This window comes from Chaetodon trifascialis, chromosome 2 (genome assembly GCF_039877785.1).
Source record: "Chaetodon trifascialis isolate fChaTrf1 chromosome 2, fChaTrf1.hap1, whole genome shotgun sequence".
Taxonomy (NCBI): Eukaryota; Metazoa; Chordata; class Actinopteri; order Chaetodontiformes; family Chaetodontidae; genus Chaetodon; species Chaetodon trifascialis.
In genome coordinates, this window is record NC_092057.1 from 1305261 (window position 1) to 1327115 (window position 21855).

General features: G+C 47.4%; 1 protein-coding gene across 1 annotated transcript; it reads left to right on the top strand.

Moving 5' to 3' along the window:
- The first annotated feature begins 117 nt into the window (after positions 1–117).
- Positions 118–19224, top strand: LOC139337958 (bromodomain-containing protein 4-like). The gene is made up of 22 exons (XM_070972811.1): positions 118–179; positions 2994–3147; positions 5472–5712; positions 5804–5896; positions 6862–6999; positions 7141–7273; positions 7683–8068; positions 8152–8523; positions 8849–8977; positions 9697–9918; positions 10092–10315; positions 10398–10498; positions 10585–10842; positions 11745–11843; positions 11936–12325; positions 12935–13546; positions 14508–14608; positions 14802–14922; positions 15125–15258; positions 15370–15560; positions 16867–17110; positions 17191–19224. Exons 3-22 carry the CDS (start codon positions 5584–5586, stop codon positions 17257–17259), a joined length of 4146 nt encoding a protein of 1381 aa, XP_070828912.1. The 5' UTR covers positions 118–179; positions 2994–3147; positions 5472–5583; the 3' UTR covers positions 17260–19224.
- The last annotated feature ends 2631 nt before the right edge of the window (positions 19225–21855 follow it).

The window sequence follows — 21855 nt, forward strand, 5'->3', positions numbered from 1 at the left end:
AACATTTCAAGTTATTGCATGATGTTCGCCCTGGGGAGGAGGCGGAGCTATGGGTGACATTTCGTCTGACAAACTTCGGCCTGCCCCCGTGCGTCTGACGTCACCGACGTCGAACGGGACTGTTTGTTCTGGATTTGGGGCGAGGAAGGTCCGCGAGCGCTGACAACCGACTGAAGAAGGTAAAAATAGCATTTTATGCCTCTGTGTAGATGACATTGGTTTATCAAACGAGAGCATACTGCTCCGGGGATCTGGTAAAAGGTTTACAACTAACATCGGGGGCGTATTTCGCGCGCTGTCAGTGTGCGCTTCGGCAAGCGGAGCATGAGCTGTCTTCACAGGCCTTGCACCGGTCCGGGCACACGAGATAGATTAATTTATGCCTTTTCAGTTAGCGCGATTTGGTTTTACTGTGCATATTATGGGTTGCATCTTTCTTCTGTCAGTAGTTGTGTGAAGGTCGTTTTCGTGGCATTTGACACTCCGCGCTGTCAGAGTGCACGTTAGCTGCAGGTCGGTATCATGCTAGCCAGTTAGCTGCTAGGCTGTTTGTTTGTAGCCCCGTAGGCCGTATTCGTGACATAAGTTACGTCCTCTCGGTAGCGTAGTTTACGCGCGATGGCGCAGGAGCGCATGTTAAGTGCGACGTACGTCATTTCGAGAATATCAATCCCGTCCAAGTAGTATTCTGAAAGGCCGTTTACGTGTGGAGCTGTCACTCGGTCTCTCTCAGTGGACATGGCGGCGGGCTGACATGGAAGGTTAGCAAGGCAAAGGTGTAGAGCAAAGTTGTTTTTCAGTAAATTGCGTCTTGGTGTTCGCTGTTGGTGATAAGTAACGTTGACATTATTCATGACACTCAGCGTCGTTAGCTTCTTCGTTAACCTAGCTATGCGATACGAAATAACGTCAGTAGCAAAATGGCTGATAAATGTTGTAATAACGATTACTTTAGGAGTGAAATTACGTTTCTTCGCCTCACTGTCCAGACGTTTGGTCTTGTATTGTAGCTAGTTAGCTTGCCTGCCAAATTACCCTGCGCCTATGCTAGCTGTGTTCATATGAACGTAGTTGCGTACATTAGTGTCCACACAGGACGGATTGCATTTCTGAGTAAAATCTCAGAACTTCAGGCTAACTTTAACCTTCAAACATGAACCACAGGCTGCTGGTCAGTTAGGATTAATATATATCTGTGGTAAGGTAGTTTGAAATTTAAAAGAGGCTGAATTACAGTATTGTACGTGGTGTATTAAGGTATGAGCTCGGTCCCCTTGACACACATATACTAGATTATTCTGATACATGATTGTCTGGAAGTTTGTGGATAACTACAGTAAAGTTATCTGGTGTCACAGTGTTTGTTTTGGTTTCTGCAAGGAAAGAGACCTTAAACATGATGCTGTTGAAAAGCTTTTTGACACCTTGTTATGTGGACCTGACAGAAAAGATGGCCGTTTGTCTTTTTGTCTCTTTGCAGGGATTTTATATACATATTTAACAAACACAAGTTTAGAGAAGTTAATCCGTCTTTGAAATGAAGAGTTAGGTCTTTGGTAGAAGAAATTCCACGATCATCATAACACAATAATAATGTCATCTCGTGAAAGACGAGCCCCTGTCTTTGTTTGAGCATTACAGGTTGTCTCACACAGAAAGTCCTAAGAAAGGACCTTTGAGCACCATGAGATAAACAGTCAGGGTTCAAGGTCGAGGTCCAGCACAGTCACGTAGAACTAGTGATGGCGAGGTGAAGCTTCTTGAAGCCTTGAAGCCTTCCAGCCAAAAGGTTCATCTCTCGAGTCTTCATGTGCTCTTTCATTTTCATTCAGAAACTAAATATGCCACATTCCCCTCATTGTTTTCATGCAAAGTACGAAAACGCCTCAGCAGGGATGAGTTGTTGTTGTTCCCCAATTCTTTAGCACACAACAAACACTTCAGCTTGGATTAAAAGAAAAGACGGTGAAAAATATAGTACACTGCATAACAAACATGTAATAATGTTACTGACAGTGGACTTATTTTATTGGGAGAGATCAGATCAAAATGTTCCCACATGGGGAAAACTTTCTCTTTCTCACAGGCTCCATCAAAACGCTCCTTTACGTCACACAAACCAACAAATCGCCAACACTAACCCACAAAGTGCGAGCGGATCCATTGCGGTATATAAATCGCGCCGATACTCGAACCAGTTCCTGAACCAGCGAGGCTTCGAGCGTCATCAGTGACATCATTCGCCCTAAACGACACGAGCATCGATGCGCGCTTCACTAAACATGTCCAGGATTTCTGGACACACCCTCTGAAGCGTTGGCACGGTACGACCATCACTACGTAAAACCATGGGAGCTGCACTACTCGCATCCTCTTGAGCTAGTTTGTCTTAAAGTCACTGAAATCTACTTTCACAAAAGATAAACTGTCGCACCAAAACCTATAAAATAGCAACAAACTACTCATATGCGTGTGATGAAAGCCGCCACATAAGAACTATGAAAGAGTCTCTGGACTAATGTTCTTCATACAAACAGCTCATTGGACTGAAAGAAGAGCACTAGTACATTCTGTATTAATGGACCGTCATGTTTACACGTGGTCCTTTTTGTCCTTAACGTGGAAGAAACAGCTTAATCAAAAGGCCCATTCATAAGGGTGATTGTGCCACAGGGGTGTAGAAACGTCAGACAGGAAGTCAGGTGACGTGTTGTGATAACTCTAAGCGATTCTTAATTGGCTGGTGGTGAATCTCTTTCAGATATTGCACAGGCGGATGAACAAAAGCGGTGCAGTCTTAAATGAGGTGGACGATCAGATTTCCAAGTCGTCATGAAGGAATGCTAAACTTGTTTGTGTTACGTCTGTGGTATCAATTTATCAATATATATTGGTCCTTTGCCCGTGTCGTGGTGATCAGTGAAGACGCAGCTGTGCTCTAATGTGACATGTTGACCTTAGTTTTAACCAGGGCGTCCGTCTTCGTCTCTCAGGGGACACTCAGCCCTCTATCTGTGTGTTGTGGTTTTCCTGCCTCCACAACGTGTCGCTGACAGACCTCCGGCGTTACCTCAGGAAGTCGCCGCCTCACCAACTGAGATATGATCACTCAATTGGATTAGACCACCGCTGCACAGCAACAAACATGTGAGTCTTCAGAAGTTATTTGTCTTTGTAATATTTAAATATGTCAGACTTTGGTCCACTAAGGCCTTGATAGTAGAGTTGTTCAATGGCAAATTTTGGCCTTTCCACACTTTTCAGCCTCAGCTTTTACAGTAGATTTGTAGAAACCGTCATCGCTATCACCTTCTATCTGCTTACACTATATTCAGTCAGAATAAGTGTTTGTGATCATCTGGATGGTGCATCGATAAACTGATAAGTTATCACAATAAAGTAGTTTTTCCTTTTTAATAGTCTTGATTAAGCTGACGTACCAGATGATTTGTTACACACAACCATCACAAGTTGTTCTTGGAAACTATTTGGAAAAGCGCAGGCCGCTCTAAAAAAAAAAAATCTTGGCAGGAGATTGGATGAACCATATTCCTGTCACCGTCTACCAGAGTCCAACCTCAACCAATGATTTAGCAGGAGAGTGAAACTCTTACCAAAGCCAGGCAGAAGAAGAATGAAAGCATCTTTTCCATTGAGAAAAGCCTTCGGTGGCGTTTTCACCCTCCAGTTCTGATGGAGCTGATGATATAGCAGCGTCTGCACTGACCTCTTTAGGAGCCGCATTGTTATTTTGAAGGAGCAGTCGCCTCTTGATGTTGTCCCCGTCAGCCTGAACTATCTGCCAGTAATTCCTCACAGGGCACTGATTGGTCCGTATGACTGTGATTTGGCTACAAGCACAAAACTTGAGGCCTGGCAAGATGGATGAATCCTCCGCCCTCGCAAGGCACAGTATCTGGTTCTGAACTGAATATTTCCCTCGACTTTCCAATAGTCCAGACACATTACCTAACCTTGACTGTAAATTATTAAATTAATTATAGCACTTTTCAACAGATCAGCCTCACTGCTGCATGGTATAGCTGGCAGGTTCTTGTGTGGGTAAAGTGTTTCATCCTGCACAGTAATTAAAGGTTAGTGTGTGCATGATGACTGAAGGGCCTCCTTATTAAGTGCCATGGTATGGTGTAGTAACACAAAAAGATTTTCACTGCAGCAGCCTCCACGTTGCCTCCTGTCCAGTCCAGTGTAGAAAATTGGTTTTAATTTTTGGATCAGAGACTGAAAATGTGCTGACCAGTCTAATATGAAATACAGTACGGCTTCTTGTGAGCCAGAATATTTTGGTTATTTTGGATTTTTAAAGCTTCACACTGAACCGCGTGTCTCTCGGCTTAAGAAAATGCAGGGCAGGCTTTGTAGAAGTATAGAAATCTGAAATGTTTCCAGTTCCACTTGAACGTGATGAGGCAGAGATGCTGCAGGCAAACAGTCTTATGATCAAAGAGCCGTGAGTCAATAGTTTTTCAGAGAGTTTGCTATCTAACAGGTTGTAATTGGTCAGGAATGCACACATTTGTTTGTGCATGTAAGCGGAGACGTTGTGCCCTCATGATTATTGATTTTAAGGCAAACTACGAGAGAGAATATTGGCTGCATTTAGAGAAATCCACTGCTCTCAGAGCAGCTTCAGTGTCTCACATACTGATGCCATAAAAGCTGAAGTTTCAGAGCAACGTGCAGACACTGTGGACTGTCAGCGGGACAGACAGGTGATTGAGACACAGAGTGAGGGAAGGGCTTGATATCGACTCTGATCGTGGGTTGATTTCAGATTTGAGGTGTGATAGCGATGCTTACTGTGTGTTTGGGTTGGTCACTTTGACTGATATCTCTGCGACTGGTGATTGAGTCCAACAGCAGTTGCTTTTTTTGGCCGATTAATTTTAACGGGTTTGCCTCCGAAGAAGGAGTGAGAGAGCCGCCGTTCAGCGACGGACTCTGTTCAGGAAGCCCGGCAGCAGAGAGAGGTGGCGTGTAGAGCCACAGTGTTTTCACGTCTGACTCTGTGAATTAAGGCCTCATCTTTCAGCCAAACAGCTGATGATCGTTGTAACAGTGGAAAGACTAAAGAAGATGGTTTTGGTCAGGTTTTCATTGTTTTGAGGGGTTTTTTATGGCGAGTTTGAAGTGTGTTTTACAATCAGTTAACAAGGCACTTAAGAAGTTCGGTGGAAGAGAGAAACTTGAATTCAGAAGGTGCACGGTTTAATAATACATCTCCTGGTTTGATATTTTTGAGTTTAGTTTGTTAATTCGTCAGCTAAGAAATGTGGCAAATTTGCCACTCGTGGGTTGGGGGTGGGGGGCGGGCATCTTATTTATTGGCAGTCAGCGTTTGTTGGGATGACTGGTCACCTGGAAGATGTTTGAATCAGAGCTTCACTGACAAGCGTGAGTGCTAACCGCAGTGGCAACGGTGATGATGCTGTTGTCGATTGTCCTTCCAGAGAGTCCAGTGAGGAGTGTAATGGCCTGAGGGGGGTCCCAGCGGTCCCACCTGCCCCTGCCAGGTCCAATCTACGTAAACTGTCTGCTCAACCACTGCACCCCACTGCCGCGATGGGAGACGGACTGGAGGCAGGCAGCAGCCAGAACCCTCCCTCTGCCCCACAGCCCCTCCTCTTCAACCCTCCACCCCCTGAAGTGTGGAACCCCACCAAACCCAAACGACAGACCAACCAGCTGCAGGTACGTCCGTTTCTGTTAATGACACGTAAGCGCTGTCTGGTGTTTGGGCTGAAGTTTGACACTGTTTATGTGTGATTTTGCTCTTTTCCAGTACCTGCTTAAAGAAGTGTTGAAGTCATTATGGAAACACAACTTTGCATGGCCCTTCCAAGCTCCTGTAGATGCCATCAAACTCAATTTGCCTGTGAGTCATGTGTTTGTTTGTTTGCATGCCAGTAATCACAGTGTATATAGTCCACGACACGGTGATAGCATCAGAATAGCTGCCGTGTTCATGAGATGTTGATAGATTCCCCACACTGCAGTTGGCAGATTGTGACACTGGACTTGACGTCTCTCCAATGAAAATACTGCTTCTTCTGTGGTCCCGTAGTGGTCACAGTCAAACAGGAGAAACTTGTTCAGGTTGGAAAATACCTGGAACTGCAGAAGCTACAGTTCCTAATGCGTCTCTGTGGTTTATTGTTTGTTTGGATCCTCTTTACAGCTGCTACTCTTCTGGGGATCCAGTGTCATTGCTGCAGAGTTTAGCTTTTTACAGGAAGAAAGTGAAAGTGAAATAACAAGCAGGGGACTCCACTGTATCTGTCACTGTATATGCTCTATACTAAGCTTCATATGCTTTGTGCTGCTGTTAAACAGTTTGGCTTGTGGTCTTTTATTCGTGTGTTGTCACAAAACCTATAGAAACACAACAACAAGCATAACTTTTCCAGTTTCTCCAGCATGTGTGTTGCTCTCAGCCCCGAGCGGGTCTCAGATGCGCAGATACTTTCATGCTGCACATTGTGGTTTTTAGCAATCATTACTCAAACAGTAATTAGTGTATGTGTCTTCATCTGTGGTTTTAGTGTACCAGTAAGTATTAACTGCAGCGGGACAGTGTGGCCCAGTTCATCACTGGTTTTCATCTTTTTATGGATAACAAAGAAAATCGAGAATATCACCTGGTGTAAATTTGCCAGCTGCGGCGCCTCTGATGTGTGCTGCAGGTATCAGATGACACAGTTCATATGAATAATGTATATTGGGCTGATGAAAGCGGATGAGAGTCAAGCATACGCTGTGTCCTGTTGTCTCACGCTCTTTGCTTTAGTTCGGAGATGATGCTAATCCAACACTCTACACCTGCTCTCCTTCTCTCTTAAGGACTACTATAAGATCATCAAGACTCCGATGGACATGGGCACGATTAAGAAACGCCTCGAGAACAACTACTACTGGAATGCCCAGGAGTGTATCCAAGACTTCAACACAATGTTCACTAACTGCTACATCTACAACAAGGTCAGCCTCCGCCCACCTCAGTTCTACTGACATGTGACTTCCCTGAAGTTCAGGTGGCAAAGGGAGACATCGTCCTACTGAAGGAGAGATGCTGTCCACAGAGCTGATGTCCTCTGAACATGCATGTGTTTCTGTGTTTAGCCTGGGGATGATATTGTCCTAATGGCAGAGGCCTTGGAGAAGCACTTCCTTCAGAAGATCACAGAGATGCCGCAGGAGGAGACAGAGATCGTAGTGGTTTCCAAGAGACGCAGAGGGGGCAGACGAGAGCCAGGTAGGAGTTTCACATTCAATATGGGCTGAAAGTGTCAGTGTGATGATGGTTTGTTGCCCCAGGAGCCTCCCTCTCCGTCGTGAAGGTGGCGTGGCATTCTGACAGGTTGTAATGGTGTTTGTGTGTACTGGTATACTTTGAGGAGTTGCAGTGGCAAGTAAATAATACTAACCTAACCAGTCAAGCCTGTATGTGAAGCTCTTGTGTAGTCTGGCTGGTTCTCATCCTTCATTAACTACACCTAGCACCACAGATTTATTGTTAAATCAAGCCATGATCACTTCATGCCCGTGGGCCTGTCATGTCCTGTGCGGTTGTTCAGTGTTTCATAATCCGTCAGTTTTAAAGTAGGTCTGGCGTTGGTGTTTTTATCCGTGACTTTTTTCTGTGTTTATGTTCCATCTTCCAGGCCTGATCACCAAATCTGATTCAGGCCAAGACTCGTCGTCCCCCTCCACCACCCCGCACACTCGAGGCTTCTCATCCCCTTCAAACACCCCGCAGACCCGTGCTGTACCCGCCTCTCAAGGCCCTTCCACCCTGGCTCTGGCCCAGCCTCAGCCCCAGCCCCAGCCCCAGCCTCAGCCCCAGCCCCAGCCCCAACCCCAGCCCCAGCCCCAGCCCCCACGCGTGCCTCCTACCCCCGCCTCCCACGCACCCCATCTAGGACCTCCATTTCCCCTCTCAACACCTGACGTCCTGGCGCAGGGCATGACCTCTGTTCCCCCTTCAGCGCCGACGCACCCAGGCCTCCATCCTGCCCCGATGCTGCAGAGCTCCCCTGCCCTCATCAAGGTGAGGAGAAGCAGCCGCCTTATTAATCACTAGCTGATTTTTTTTGTCATTTTTCTAACCTCTGACCTCTGATGCTCCAACAGCAAAGGAAGAGCCAGAAGAGGAAAGCAGACACCACCACACCCACAGCCAACGACCAGCTCAGCGAATCGTCTCCTGTCTCTGCGGAGGCTCGGCCACGCCGAGACAGCATTCGCCCGTCTAAGCAACCCAAAAAAGACGCCTTTCAGCCGGACTCTCAGCATCACCTGGGAGGCGGTTTGGAGATCGGAGGCATGGTTACGCAGAAGCGGCAGGATCAGTTGCGTTTCTGCGCACGCCTCGCCAGAGAGATGCTGTCTAAGAAACACGTAGCGTACGCCTGGCCCTTCTACAAGCCCGTGGACGTAAAAGCCCTCGGCCTCCACGACTACCACGACATCATCAAGCACCCCATGGATCTCAGCACCATCAAGGTGATTTTATTAGGACTGGTGATTGTACCAGACCTTGGGTTGCTGCTAGAACAATATCTGGATTGTGGTTACGTTTTAGTTATTTGCTTTTCTTCTCAAAATCCCTATTTTCATCGAATAAAATAACTACACAAACAAGAATGTACCCTCAAATGCAGCAAAGAAAATGTATGAAAGAGTTTGTTTGTTCATTTGGATTTCTTTTAGCTCAAGGCTAATATTAAAATAAATCATTCTGTGTCATTCTGTCCTTGGTATTTGTCAGCTTTTATAGACGAATTTGGATAGGTTTGATCATGGCAGTGCGTTTGTTTGTCTCCTCCAGAAAAAGATGGACAACAGACAGTACAGAGACGCTCAAGAATTTGCAGCAGACGTCCGGTTGATGTTCTCAAACTGTTACAAGTACAACCCCCCAGACCATGATGTGGTTGCCATGGCGCGCAAATTACAGGTAATCAACACTTCATACATGTCGAGCAGTCCACGATGAACATTATACACGTTGCATGAGCAGCACCTCATTAATCTAGAAAATTGTAAAAATGACCCCCAGGCCGTCAGAGTGCCACAGAGTTGCCACACAGCATGGACAGAGTCTTACTGACCACTCAGAGCGCTTCACAGCACAAGCCAGCGTTCACCCTTTCACACACACATTGATAAACTGCAAGGTGCCTCCTGCCCATCGAGAGCAATACCCATTCACACACACACTCACACACAGATGGCACAGCTATCTTGGGATTCTTACCCAAGGACACTTGGACATGTTGACTACAGGCGGCAGGAACCAAAGGACAAAGACGTTTACATACGGTGGGGACAGACACTCAGTTTCTGTCCATGGTCCCTCATTATTGAGTACGCTAACATTGCTCCAGTTAGTTTTATTTAAATACCAATTACATGAATTTGGCCATTAAGCTACACACAACAAGCCAAAATATGCTAACATGTTTTTATTCCGTGTATTATTTTATTATTACAGTTATATGAAAAAAGTAGTCTCATTTACAGTTTCAGTAAATGTGATTCGCTGTGCAGGATATCCTATAACGTGTTCACGTAGACACAAAAACACACTTGTTTCAGTCTTCAAAAATAATTAGAAATGTTTTTGCAGTTATTTCTCTTTGTCACTGTTTGAGTTCACCTCTTTTGTCCTCACAGGACGTGTTTGAGATGCGTTTTGCCAAAATGCCCGATGAGCTAGAGGAGCCCGTCCCTGTTCCCACCCCATCGTCGGCCCTCCACCCTGCCCCCTCCACTCGACAAGCCCCGCCTCCTTCTGCTGTCTCGGAAGACGATAGCTCCAGTTCCTCCGAATCGGAGTCGTCCAGAGGAGACTCAGAACAAGAAAGGCAACAGCGATTGGCTGAGTTACAGGAACAGGTTAGAGGATGGAAAATGAAGGGGGAGGGAGGCTTATGAGACGCGACAGGTGGGTGGGCCACGCAGAACAGCTTTACCAAACGTGGGTGAATGCTGAAACACGGAGAGACACGTTTGCAGGCTGCTGTCCTTTCTTCTCTTAAGACCACAATGTGTGTGTTTGTGTCCTCCAGCTGAAAGCTGTCCATGAACAGCTGGCAGCGCTGTCCCAGCCCCAGGCCAGCAAGCCCAAGAAGAAAGAGCGGGAGAAGAAGGAGAAGAAGAAAGAAAAGCACAAGAAGAAGACGGGAGCAGAGGAACCTGTGGAGACCCCTCCCTCCGTGGCGCTTCAGACTTCTAAGAAAAACAAGAGCAGCAAGGAGCTAATCATTGCGAAGAAGGAGAGGAAGAAGCCTGGGTAGGTGTTACAGCGGTAATTAGATAAGTGATGCTATTGGAAGCTTCAAGCTGGAGCTAATCTAATCATTTGTCAATCACAGTAAGAAAGAAGGAGTTAAAAATAGCCGCCCAGCTGTGCCGCCTCAGCCTGGACCAACCCCTCTCGTCCCCTCGGCCTCTCTGGAAGCAGAGGATGACTTGGGTATGTATGTGAGACGTGCCGTCCGCTGAGCGCGATTCTCTGTTCGAAAGCGTCTTATCAACCGGCTGTTCCGCTCTCCTCCCCAGATGTGTTCGGGGCCATGTCCGCTGACAGGTGCAAGCCGATGTCGTACGAGGAGAAGCGCCAGCTGAGCCTGGACATCAACAAGCTGCCCGGCGACAAGCTGGGCCGCGTCGTGCACATAATCCAAACACGTGAGCCTTCGCTGAAGAACTCCAACCCAGACGAGATCGAGATCGACTTCGAGACTCTGAAGCCCTCCACGCTGAGAGAGCTGGAGAAGTACGTCTCCAGCTGCCTCAAGAAGAAGAAAAAGCCGTCAGGTAGGCCGTTGTGCGCGCCACGCTTCTTTTGAAGGATTGTCGAGCGGCTTTTGTGTTTCCAGCAGCTCTCTCCTGAGTCACAGCACCTGTTCTGCTGGTCATAATTAAATTGTGCGTAACCGTTGATCAGTGGAACATGGCACTTTGTAAAGACTGGTTACGCCTGTCTTGCAGCGTCTAGACAACACAGGAATAAAGATTGATAGTTTCAGTTTTGGTTTCATTCATTTGCTGTCACGAATCACAGTTGATTAAACTGAGCATCAGTTTGACTACGTTGTATCTTATTTAGCATGTTTGCCATATTGCTATACACATTGTGATGTGAATTGAAAAATATTGAAGGAATAGTTCCACATTTTGCAAAGTATGCTTGTTTGCTTTCTGGCAGAGCGTTAGATGAGAGGGTTGAAATTACTGTCATGACTGTCATGTAAGGCTAAAGCCAGCAGCTGGTTAGCTCAGCACAGACGTGTGACATGAGATGTAGCCTGGTTCTGTCCATATGCAAGCTAGCCAGCTGTTGGTTATATAACTCTCCACCAGAGAGCAAGCAAAGCATGTTTCTCAAAGTGTGTTTCGTGTGGTTTAAGCGAGGGGTGGAGCCTGGGTAGAGCGTGCAGGAGGACAGTTCACCTGTACTTAATGACTGACTGATGACAGCATCAACATGCCCACTCAGTGTGTCGCAGCACAGCGCGTATGCACTGTGAATGTGAGGTATAGCTCCCACGGTGGAAACTGTAGCCAAACTGGACAAATTTCTGCCATTGCACTGTACTGTATATACCATCATATGACTCAACCCTGCATCCGTGTATCACAGCCTGAATAACAAGTCATCAGGTGTGTTGGAAAGAAACGTCCCGTCTTTACACATATGTTGGTGTGTTTTGTTGCAGCAGAGAAGCCGCTCGAATCAGCAAATGTCATGAAGATAAAGACAGGATCTTCATCTTCAGACAGCAGCGACTCCTCTGACAGTGAAGACTCTGAGAATGGTAACGTGCTCATGCAGCAGTTTGTCATACTGTGAGAAACGTGAGCTCTCTTTGTATTTCATGGTATCTTCCTTACACTGTTTGTGCACCAGGGCTGGTTCCCAAGCAGCAGAAGAAGACCTCGTCTAACAAAGACACCAAGAGATCGCACCAGTCCCTCAGCGGGGCCGTCGGCCCGGTCGCTCCTCAGCCTCCGATTCAGCCTCAAGTGGTCCAGTCCAAACCACCATTTGTCCCGCCTCCCCCTGTCCACGTGTCTGTCCCCTCTCTGGACTCGTCCCAGCTGCTGAGCTCTGGATTTGATCCTCTGGCTCAATTCATGAACCCACATCTGACACAGTCGAACTCAGAGCCCAATCCAACCATTACTGCCGTCGGTACCACCATCGTGTCTGGCCTCCTCAACGCAAACACACCCACTGGCCAGACGGCCCCTGAGACGCACCCTTTCCTAAACCAACATCCCATCATCCCTTCACCAGGTACGTACAGTTTAGTTGCACAACTTGCAAATCTCTGGTTAATTTTAGTTATTGCTATGATTGTGACAGTATTCATGCATTTTAAGGGCTGTATGTCATCATTATCAATCATTATCAAATGTTGAAAAACCATCTTCAGAAAGCAGGAAACAGCAAAAAAATGTGTAACTGTTCTTTTCCGTCCCTCTCTTTTCCCGTCCCTCTTTTCCCGTCCCTCTCTTTTCCATCCCCCTCTTTTCCCGTCCCTCTCTTTTCCGTCCCTCTCTTTTCCCGTCCCTCTCTTTTCCCGTCCCTCTCTTTTCCGTCCCTCTCTTTTCCGTCCCTCTCTTTTCCCGTCCCTCTCTTTTCCGTCCCCCTCTTTTCCCGTCCCTCTCTTTCCCGTCCCTCTCTTTTCCATCCCTCTCTTTTCCTGTCCCTCTTTTCCCGTCCCTCTTTTCCCGTCTCTCTTTTCCCGTCCCTCTTTTCCCGTCCCTCTCTTTTCCCGTCCCTCTTTTCCCGTCCCTCTCTTTTCCCGTCCCTCTTTTCCCGTCTCTCTTTTCCCGTCCCTCTTTTCCCGTCCCTCTCTTTTCCCGTCCCTCTTTTCCCGTCCCTCTCTTCTTTTGTTCGCAGCGATTCACAACGCTCTTCCCCAGCAACCGTCAAGACCCAGCAACCGAGCTGCCCCACTTCCTCCAAAAATCCCACAGCCTCCCCCGTCCTCGCTCCCCTCCCTGCCTCCATCCTCGTCACCCCAGCTTCAGCCCTCGCTTCCCCTCACTCTCCCCCAGCCTGTCCCCCGTCCTCGCGTCCCTTCACCCCCGTCGCACGGCATCTTGGGTACCCTCTCAGCGCAGCCTCCCCAAGCGCTGCTGGAGGATGACGAAGAGCCGACGCCCACCAGTTCCGAAATCCCACCCCTCAGTCAAGTGCACACCTTCTTGCAGTCGCTCCAGGCTCGACCCCCCGCGCAGACGCAGCCGCTGCACGCGCACACGCATTCGCCGGCGCCGGCGTCCTCTCAGCTGGTGCCGTCGATGCACACGCAGGCTGTGACGACACCCGCCCCCCCTCTGACGCAGAGGCACAGCTCCGGCCACGCTCACATACGGCAGCCGTTCCCACACACGCACACGCCGGCGTCACAGCAGCAGAAGGGGGTGGCCCTGCAGCAGAAGGTACAGCAGATGCAGCAGCATCAGCAGCAGCCATCGCCACGCAGCAAGGCGGAGCCTTTCTCGACAGGTGAGAGATCGACGTGCTTGAGGCGGTGGTTCCACAGACTGTAGAAATCATGGACGTCTCTCTGTGACGTCACCCACAGGTTTCTGAAGAGCCGCTGTGGAGCTCAGAGCTCAGTGTGGTGAACAACTCCACCAAGACGATGCAGAAATGGGCAAAGTGTGGGTGGAGCTGAGGTTGCCACATGAAGCCTGGCTTCTGAACCCCAGCGGCGAGCTCTCACATGCAGCCATGCCCACAATTACGCAGAACTTCAAGCCTGAATATAATATAATATTATAAATTATATATATATATATATATATATATATATATATATATATATATATATAAACCCCTGTACAGTTGGCACGAACATGGAAATTAGCGACTGTTTTAGTACCAGGCTGCGAGCATGTTTATTTCTGCTGTGAAGTTAGACATTTTAATACGGGCTCTATCAGGATTGACTCCCGCATGGAGCCAGCCTCCAGTGTCTGTTCAAGGAACTGCAGTTTTTGCATCAGCCTCATTTTTCACCCCCAGTGGTTGCTGCTTGGATCCCAAACTGAGATTCCAGATGGTCCAAGGACAAAGAAAAACATATATTTCTGTTATACAAATGTATATTTTTTTTCTGACTTTTGCTGAAGTAAAAACAAGAACACATCTTATTCATTAATGAGTCTTAAAAACCAACGTACATTAGAAGCATTGCAACAGCAAATAAAACTAATTTGGGCCTATTTCTTCTTTTTTCTGTTGATAAACCCAGTAATGATAATGGGAGCAGGGCGATTAAAACACCGCTGTGCTAAAAGAGTAAATGAAAGATCAGTCAGACCACTACTTTAAATACAGCGATGCTTTTCCTCTCGAAGTCTGACTGCATTCAGCTGAAGAGGCTACAAGAAGCTTCTTTGCAGATGTCACTCCTCATATAGTTAAGTGCAGTATTTTCACCATTTCCTCATCTGTGTTTTAGGCTGCCTGCGTGAGAGCCCCTCTCCCCTGATGATGCACTCTCCTCAGATGCCTCAGTTCCACACAATGGGACAGCAGTCACCCCCACAGACCAAGAAACATGTGAGTGATCCAGCTACGCTTTATGCTGTGTGTGTGCGTGCGTGCGTGCGTGCGTGCGTGCGTGCGTGCGTGCGTGCGTGCGTGCGTGCGTGTAGACTGTGTGTGACAGCAAAACAAGCCAGTTAAAGGCTGGAGATGCACGAATGTTAAGAGGAAAGTTTTTCATTTTAATTCTGAGAGCGTCTGCCTGTAGGAGCAGAGGCCCAACCTGGTGGGGGTCAAAGAAGAGAAGCCCCCCCAGTCGCCGGTTCTGCCCCCCTCGCCCTTCAGCCCTGCCATGCGTCAAGACTCACACAAACCCGACAGCAAACACAGTGAGCACAGGAGTTTTTCTGTTTGCCGTCTCTTCTCGTGTTGTAAAAATGAAAGTTGTGGTGAGCTGAGCGTCGTGAGCAGCACAGTCTCTGTTCCTCTTCTGATAATTATAGAGGTGATGCGTGCATGAAAGCGACCTGTACCACAGGCCTGACGCTTCAGCTGCATGTGTGTACTTCATCTCCATTATGTCTCCCGCAGGATTAGATCTGAAGTCAATGGATGGTTCGCGCCCCAGTTCCCGCCTCCCAGACTCCCCAGCACCACCCTGCCCCCAGCAAGACAACAAAATCAAGCAAGAGCCCAAAACTCCCATTGCTCCCAAGAAGACGCAGGTGTGTATGAGCGTGAGAGGATAATGGCATCAGCTGCACCACCCGTGCTGGTCGGGCTGTTTTCTCTCCTTCCATTTCATCTACCCTCTTCTTCTCCTTGTCCTCCCCCAGGATGTGAAGCTAAAGAACATGGGGTCTTGGGCCAGCCTGGCGCAGAGGTCCCAGTCCACGCCGGCCTCCTCCGTGCGCTCCTCCAGCGACAGCTTCGAACAGTTCAGACGGGCCGCCAGGGAGAAGGAGGAGCGGGAGAGAGCGCTGAAAGCGCTGGCTGAGCAGGCCAGGAGAGAGCAGGAGAAGCTCCGGTAGGTGGGGGGAGGACGGACGGGTGTGTGAACGGGGACGTCAGCGGTTATGGTGTGAGACAGAGACAGAGACAGACGTGATGAGAAACTCCTAAAGGACAAAGGATCATGTTTTCAACATCACTGTTTAAGCCTTTCATCCGTTTCATATAATCATACAATCCCTGCTCATAACATCCGGCTCCTCTCACTGTTTGTGCTGGTTGAGTCTGAGTCAGGATCAGTGATGAACACACTGAACGAGTCAGCTTTCACTGAAATCGCACTTTCATCTGCAGCCTTCAACTCAAGTTTTCAAGTTTCAAATCAACTGACTTTTCATAGTTTTAAACGAAAAAATTAACTGTGGTATGTGCTGAAAAATAGGACAGCAACTGTGATATGTGGCACGTGTCATTTGTTGTAAATTAGTCAGTATTCAGTCTGCTGTCGTGGAGCTTTTTCATTAGCTCTTATGGACGTGCTGATGCGCTGAGTCAGGTCTGAGATGGACCGTCTCTGGAGTTGAGTATAAGCTCGCTTGACCCCCTCCAAGCGGGCTGCAGTGACGTCAGATGGGTTTCATCATCATTCAGGGACCATTCATGTTTAAATAGCCTCAGTCATTATTTCCACACATGCTTCATCAGTTTCAAACATGCTGTTTTTCAAGCAGTAAGCAGCACATGTCCAGCAGAATCCTCACAGCCTGAACGCCACGATAAGTAGCTGCCTGCCAACAGTAAATAGTGCTAAAAGGCTGCTTTTGAACGTCATCGCTTCAAGACCAGAAAGACACCTTAAAGCAGGTGTTTCTGCTCTAATAGAGATGCAGATCCCTGCTGCTCTGGGCTGACGTTAAACCAAGTGAAGCCACGTCAGCACGTGTTCGTAGAACAGCTGTAAATGTGTCCTGTGACGGCTGAGTCACCCCCGAGCAGGTGGAGGTCGTTCACATCAAGTCAGGCTTAATGCTCAATTTTCACTTTTAGCGTCATTGTAAGCAAGGCCCATGTGTTAGCATTGGTTTATGACAGACGTGTCAGTGTCAGCACAATGTCTGTCTGTCTGTCTGTCTGTCTGTCTGTCTGTCTGTCTGTCTGTCTGTCTGTCAGTAAGGACAGCAACAGAAATATCTGGACGAGGAGTTTCAAACATATTGTTTATTATTATTCTGGAGTCAGTTTCAGTGGATATTTTAAAGATGTTGAAGTAGCAGCAGTCTGATAGAGCTGCTGTTGCTCGGCTTTCGTTATGTTTCTTTGCCATCAACCTGAGTTAGCAGACCTTCAGCAGCCAGCCGTTGTCTTCGTCTCTCTTTCTGTAGCCGTGACGACGAGGACGCCATCGAGCAGGCTCGGCGAGCGCAAGAAGATGCCCGCCGTCGCCAGGAGCAGCAGTCGCCGCTGGCTCCGACACCTCCGGCTTCCACCCCGCCCACTCACTCCCCACAGGCCCCACCCACGCAGCAGCCAGCCCCGCCCCCGCCCTCCTCGGCTGCGCAGAACACTCCCGACCAGCAGAGGGAGATGGCACGCCGCCGCGAGCAGGAGCGGCGCAGGAGAGAGGCGGTACGCACACGTTTCCGACAAAGAAACTCTCTTTTCTGCTCTCTGCCGCGCTTCACGCCGCTCTCTCTCGTCCTCTGCAGATGGCCGACACCATTGACATCAACTTCCAGAGCGACCTGATGGCCATCTTTGAAGAGAACCTGTTCTGAGAGGGAGGAAGCAGACGATGGGAGCGAGAGAAGGACCTGGAGACACACATGCACACACTTACAGACATTTCCACAGAAAACACAATGCTCTGACACACATGGTCGCTGCTCGCACACACACACACACACACACGCGCACGCACACACACACACACACACACACACACACACACACACACACACAGGCGTAGTAACTGTCCCTTTCTCTCAGTAGTTGAAACAGCTGGCTTGTGTCATGTGAATGAGAGGGGAAGTGAAAATGAAATGAGCGGCCTCTCCTCCTCCTCCTCCTCCTCCTCCTCCGGCCTCAGACACGTTTCGCTGTCTGGCTCGGTCTTTACGGTTGTCGGTTCGGAGCCTCCGAGGACGGAAAACGGACATCGTGACGATCAGATAGTCGGCTCCCTCGAGGAAAACGAGAAAGGCGGATTGAGAAGGAGGAATGGAACTTTTACTTTTAAAAACTAGTGGTGAAAAGGAGGATTTAATTTAAGAAAACTGAGTGAAAAACTTCTTGTCTAATGTCTTGAGAGGAGAGAAGGAGGTTTAAAAGCAACGGGTGAACAAATTACAAACGTACAGATCACTTTGTTTTTGTTTTTTCCCTCTCTTCTAATCTCGTCTCTTTTATTATTATTTTTTTTCTGTTTCATTTTTTATTTTCAGATGGATTTTAACTGGGGGGGGCGGGGCTGGCGTGGTCTAGCTTGCCAGTTTGAGCGGTCACCTGAGAGCCGTTGTTTTCCCAGGATGCACTGGGAACGCAGCACCCCGGCCACATTACACACTTTTCTAAGACGTCCTCCCTCCCTTCACTTCCTTCTAATTCTCTCTCTTCAGTCACTAATTGGAGAGGCGGAGGCTTCGGGTGGCGCTCGGCCTGCGAGAGTGACGAGGAAGGAACGATGGCATTTTAAGAGTTTCAGAGTGTGTCCTTTGCCTTAGCGCTCTGGCCTGTAAACTAACAATCATACCCTACAAATTATACATATTATATATATAAATAGATACATGAATATATATTATATACGACGAAAAGTCAACGAAAAAGAACACGAGAGGAATTTGGATTTCGGGGAGCAAAGCTCGTCTCTGTTCATCTCTGAGCTCTGGTTTTGATTTTGTAGAATTTACTGTAAAGAAGAAAAAACTTTTTTATGATTCTATTGAGAGCATTGTTTCGTCTGTCGTGTTCTCTCTCACCTTTTCTGTTCGTTTGTTTTTTTTGTTTTTTGTCGACTCTATGCCAAAACCAATCTATCGAGTGCTGAAAGTTCATTCACATTTTTTACATGTAAGATGCATCTTCTTTTCACTTTATATTAAAGGCTATGTTTTTATTGCTATTTAATTTTCCTTTATCCCCTTTAAAACCTGAAATTATGCAGCAGTTTGCTCTGTAATAGTTTGAAGAAGCGGTTCCAGAATCACTGTACGCTCCCATCATCCTGTAGCTGGTGAATATCTGCACTTAACTCTGATTATTCGCGTCTTCTACCTTTTTTTTTAGTTCCTGTCATCATGTACGTGTTTTAGTCTTTCTTAGCCGCCTCGTCCACCGCTCGCAGCGTCTGCAGTCTGCACTGTAGCTTTGTGTTTGTCATCTTTGAGTCTTTCAGTTTTTAATTTTAAAACCTTCTCATCGTCCGCGGTAGCTGTTTTGGGATGTCGTGTGCCATCGTGTTTTTCTGGAAGCGGGAGGTTTTCCTGGTTTTCTTGGGTCGGCCCTTCTGTTCTTCCACTCTTTAATCACATTGTGTTTCATTTCTTTTCTTTTCCCTTTTCATATTTGATTGTTTTGAGTTCATTTTCTTTTCTTTTCCCTTTGCTATTTTCTCTGATTTATTTTACCCAGAACAACCTGTTGGTATGTTGGTGAGTGAGGCATTGAAGTCAATAGATTCATCTTGTTCAGACTATGGAGTACAACATCTTTTTTAAGAAAAGTATTAAAATAATATTTAAAAAAAACTTACAAACAAATCTTCTATTAGTTTTTTGTCTTCTGCACTGTGACTGTTATTCACACACACACACTCACACACACACACACACACACACACACACACACACACACACACACACACACACACTCACTCTCTGCTGTTTTCCAGTGTGTGCCACAGGGAGGCGCTGTAGAGACAGAAGTGGTCAGGTACAGTTTGAGCTCTCGTTTAAGTGTGTGTGTGTGTGTGTGTGTGTGTGTGTGTGTGTGTGTGTGTGTGTGTGTGTGTGTGTGTGTGTGTGTGTGTGTGTGTGTGTGTGTGTGTGTGTGTGTGTCTCTCTCTCTCTCTCTCTCTCTCTCCAGCTGAACACTGAAGCTGGTTTTCATGGTTTGGACTCCGGCACACAGTATTGTCTTAGACAGGAATGTCTGTCCAGCTTTGTTTGTTGCTGCCGTGTTTCACGTTTTCTTTGTGTCACACTGAGAAAAACAAAGACGAGTGTGTCACAGGAATAAAATAAATAATAATAAACAATAAGAACAGCAGTCTGAAGCAAGGAGCCCTCACATGATATAAACATAAAATCAATACAGAAATCAAGTGTTATTAAAACGAAGGAAAGAGGAAAATTAAAGTGTGATGTCAGTGGATTAATTTTACTGCTGCATTAATGTGTTTTACTGCTGTAGATGTTTAAGATTGAGCTCAGGTTAACTACTTCATATCCTGTTGGCTACTTTAATCCACAGCAAAGCATCATATTCTGCATCGTATGTGTGTAGCGCCGCCGTCCTCCTGAAAAGTGTGATGAGCTCAGAAAAACAGCCTGTTTTCAGCTTTGTGATGAAACATTTTCCAGTGAACCATGATGCTTTTCAAAGAGTTTATTTAGTTTGAGACTTTTCTAAATCCATAAAGGAACATTTAATCCTTCAGTTTAACAGAAAAAATCAAGCTCAGAATCACCAGTTTGGGAGATACATGGTTTTTAGTGGACAGACAGGGAATGAAAAGTACCTGAAACTGTCAGGTGAGTGCAGTGAAGTTCAAAGTGCAGGATTTGTACTGGGGGTGCAGTGAAATAGTACCGTATGTGAATGAATGTACTCAGTTACGTTCACTCGCGGTGAAGGTAAATCTGATGTGCTCTGAACCTGTGCAGGTTGAGGCCTCGCGCTCTCATCAGCCTGACCTCCGTTTGAGGCGGTGCACATTTTCATGATCGTGTAAATCTCAGTTCTGCTCCGATGTGTGATGAACAAACAGGCAGGAAATGAAAGCCAGTCAAAAGTAAAGTGGACTCAAGGTTTCGTGAGGCTCAGAGGGTTTAAAGGACTCTGGACCTCTGTGCAGGATGCGGCGGTGGAGTCCAGCTCAAACCAGCTGCAGGTTGAAAGAATCAGCAGACACGTTCAAAATGTAGATAGCTGCACGATTTTAACAGGTGCAAAGCGAGTTCAGACACCACGGCCTCGAAGTGTCGGACATCACCTCATCCCTCAAGTAACACACATCTGTAGCACACGTTAATCACACTGTACACACTGTGATTAAAGTGTGCCTGCTGAGCGCACTGATCACTCTGCTGTGATGATCAGCTCTGTTCTTTATCTTATTGAGCAAACACAAAGCTCTTCCCGTCCGTCGCCTTTGACTTTCAAATGAGTTCCTCTGTGGCTTTGTTTGGCATCTGACCTATTAACAATCCAGGGCGTGACAGAAACCTGCCGCCTTTCCAAAACCCACACTGGGAGGCGAGGTCAGCGGAGCTGCACGCGGGACGACTGCCAGGCAGGAGCCGGAATTTATCAGGTGAGGGTGAGAAACGGCCAACATGAAGATAAGGCGCGCTCTCTTCTCTGCAGATAAGAATGGCAGATGTATGTAAGAGGAGGCGAAGGGGGATGTGAGAACAGCACAGACGGTTTTTGGCTGAAGCAGCTCCAAATTCTGCAAGTGCGGCTTCAATGTGACAGGAAAGGAGGTCGGGGGGGGGGGGGGGGGGGGGGGGGGGGGTTAACGGATGAAGAGTGAATAATGTGGCGAGGCATAACGAAAGTGTGGCGGGCAGCGGGATGATGATGATGATGATGATGATGGGAGGTGAGTGAATAACACATGAGGAATGAGAAACAGTTACTGCTGCATGTGGCAACAGATACTGCAGAGCCGCGCGGTGAATGACACCAGCAGTCATGTGATCCTCTTATAGAGGCAGGGAAGCGCGGCTCTTTGCATTCTTGACCTCCTCCCTGTTCCCGTCCAGTCTGCTTTATGTCTGCCAGTATAGGAGGAAGGTGCATGTAGCCATTTATGCATTTAAGCTCAGTTTTATATTTCATTTCCTCGGGTTGTGTTTTGTGAAGGAAGCATGGCTTATGAGGGAAAAGGTCTTTGTGAGCCTCTGAAACACCATGTCAGTGGTTGCACATGTGCACCAATTCTGCCAAAAAGTTGTTTTATAGAAGCCTGGAAAGGTGAAAATGGAGGAATGAAAGCAGAGGCTGGAAAAAGTCTGAGCAGACGTGTAGCAGAAACGGGTTTTACTTTCCTTCTCTGTGACCTCTCACATTTATTTTGTGGCCCTTCCCGGGGGGGTTCAGACCCCCGGGTGGGCAGCCGCTGCTTTACAGGACACAGGAGCATTTCT

Bases quoted from the DNA above. Each gene is read 5' to 3' on its own strand.
- LOC139337958 (XM_070972811.1), top strand. From the start codon at position 5,584: ATGGGAGACGGACTGGAGGCAGGCAGCAGCCAGAACCCTCCCTCTGCC. The intron at 14,923-15,124 runs GTGAGCACAGGA...TGTCTCCCGCAG, and splicing joins CAAACCCGACAGCAAACACA to GATTAGATCTGAAGTCAATG. The intron at 15,259-15,369 runs GTGTGTATGAGC...GTCCTCCCCCAG, and splicing joins TTGCTCCCAAGAAGACGCAG to GATGTGAAGCTAAAGAACAT.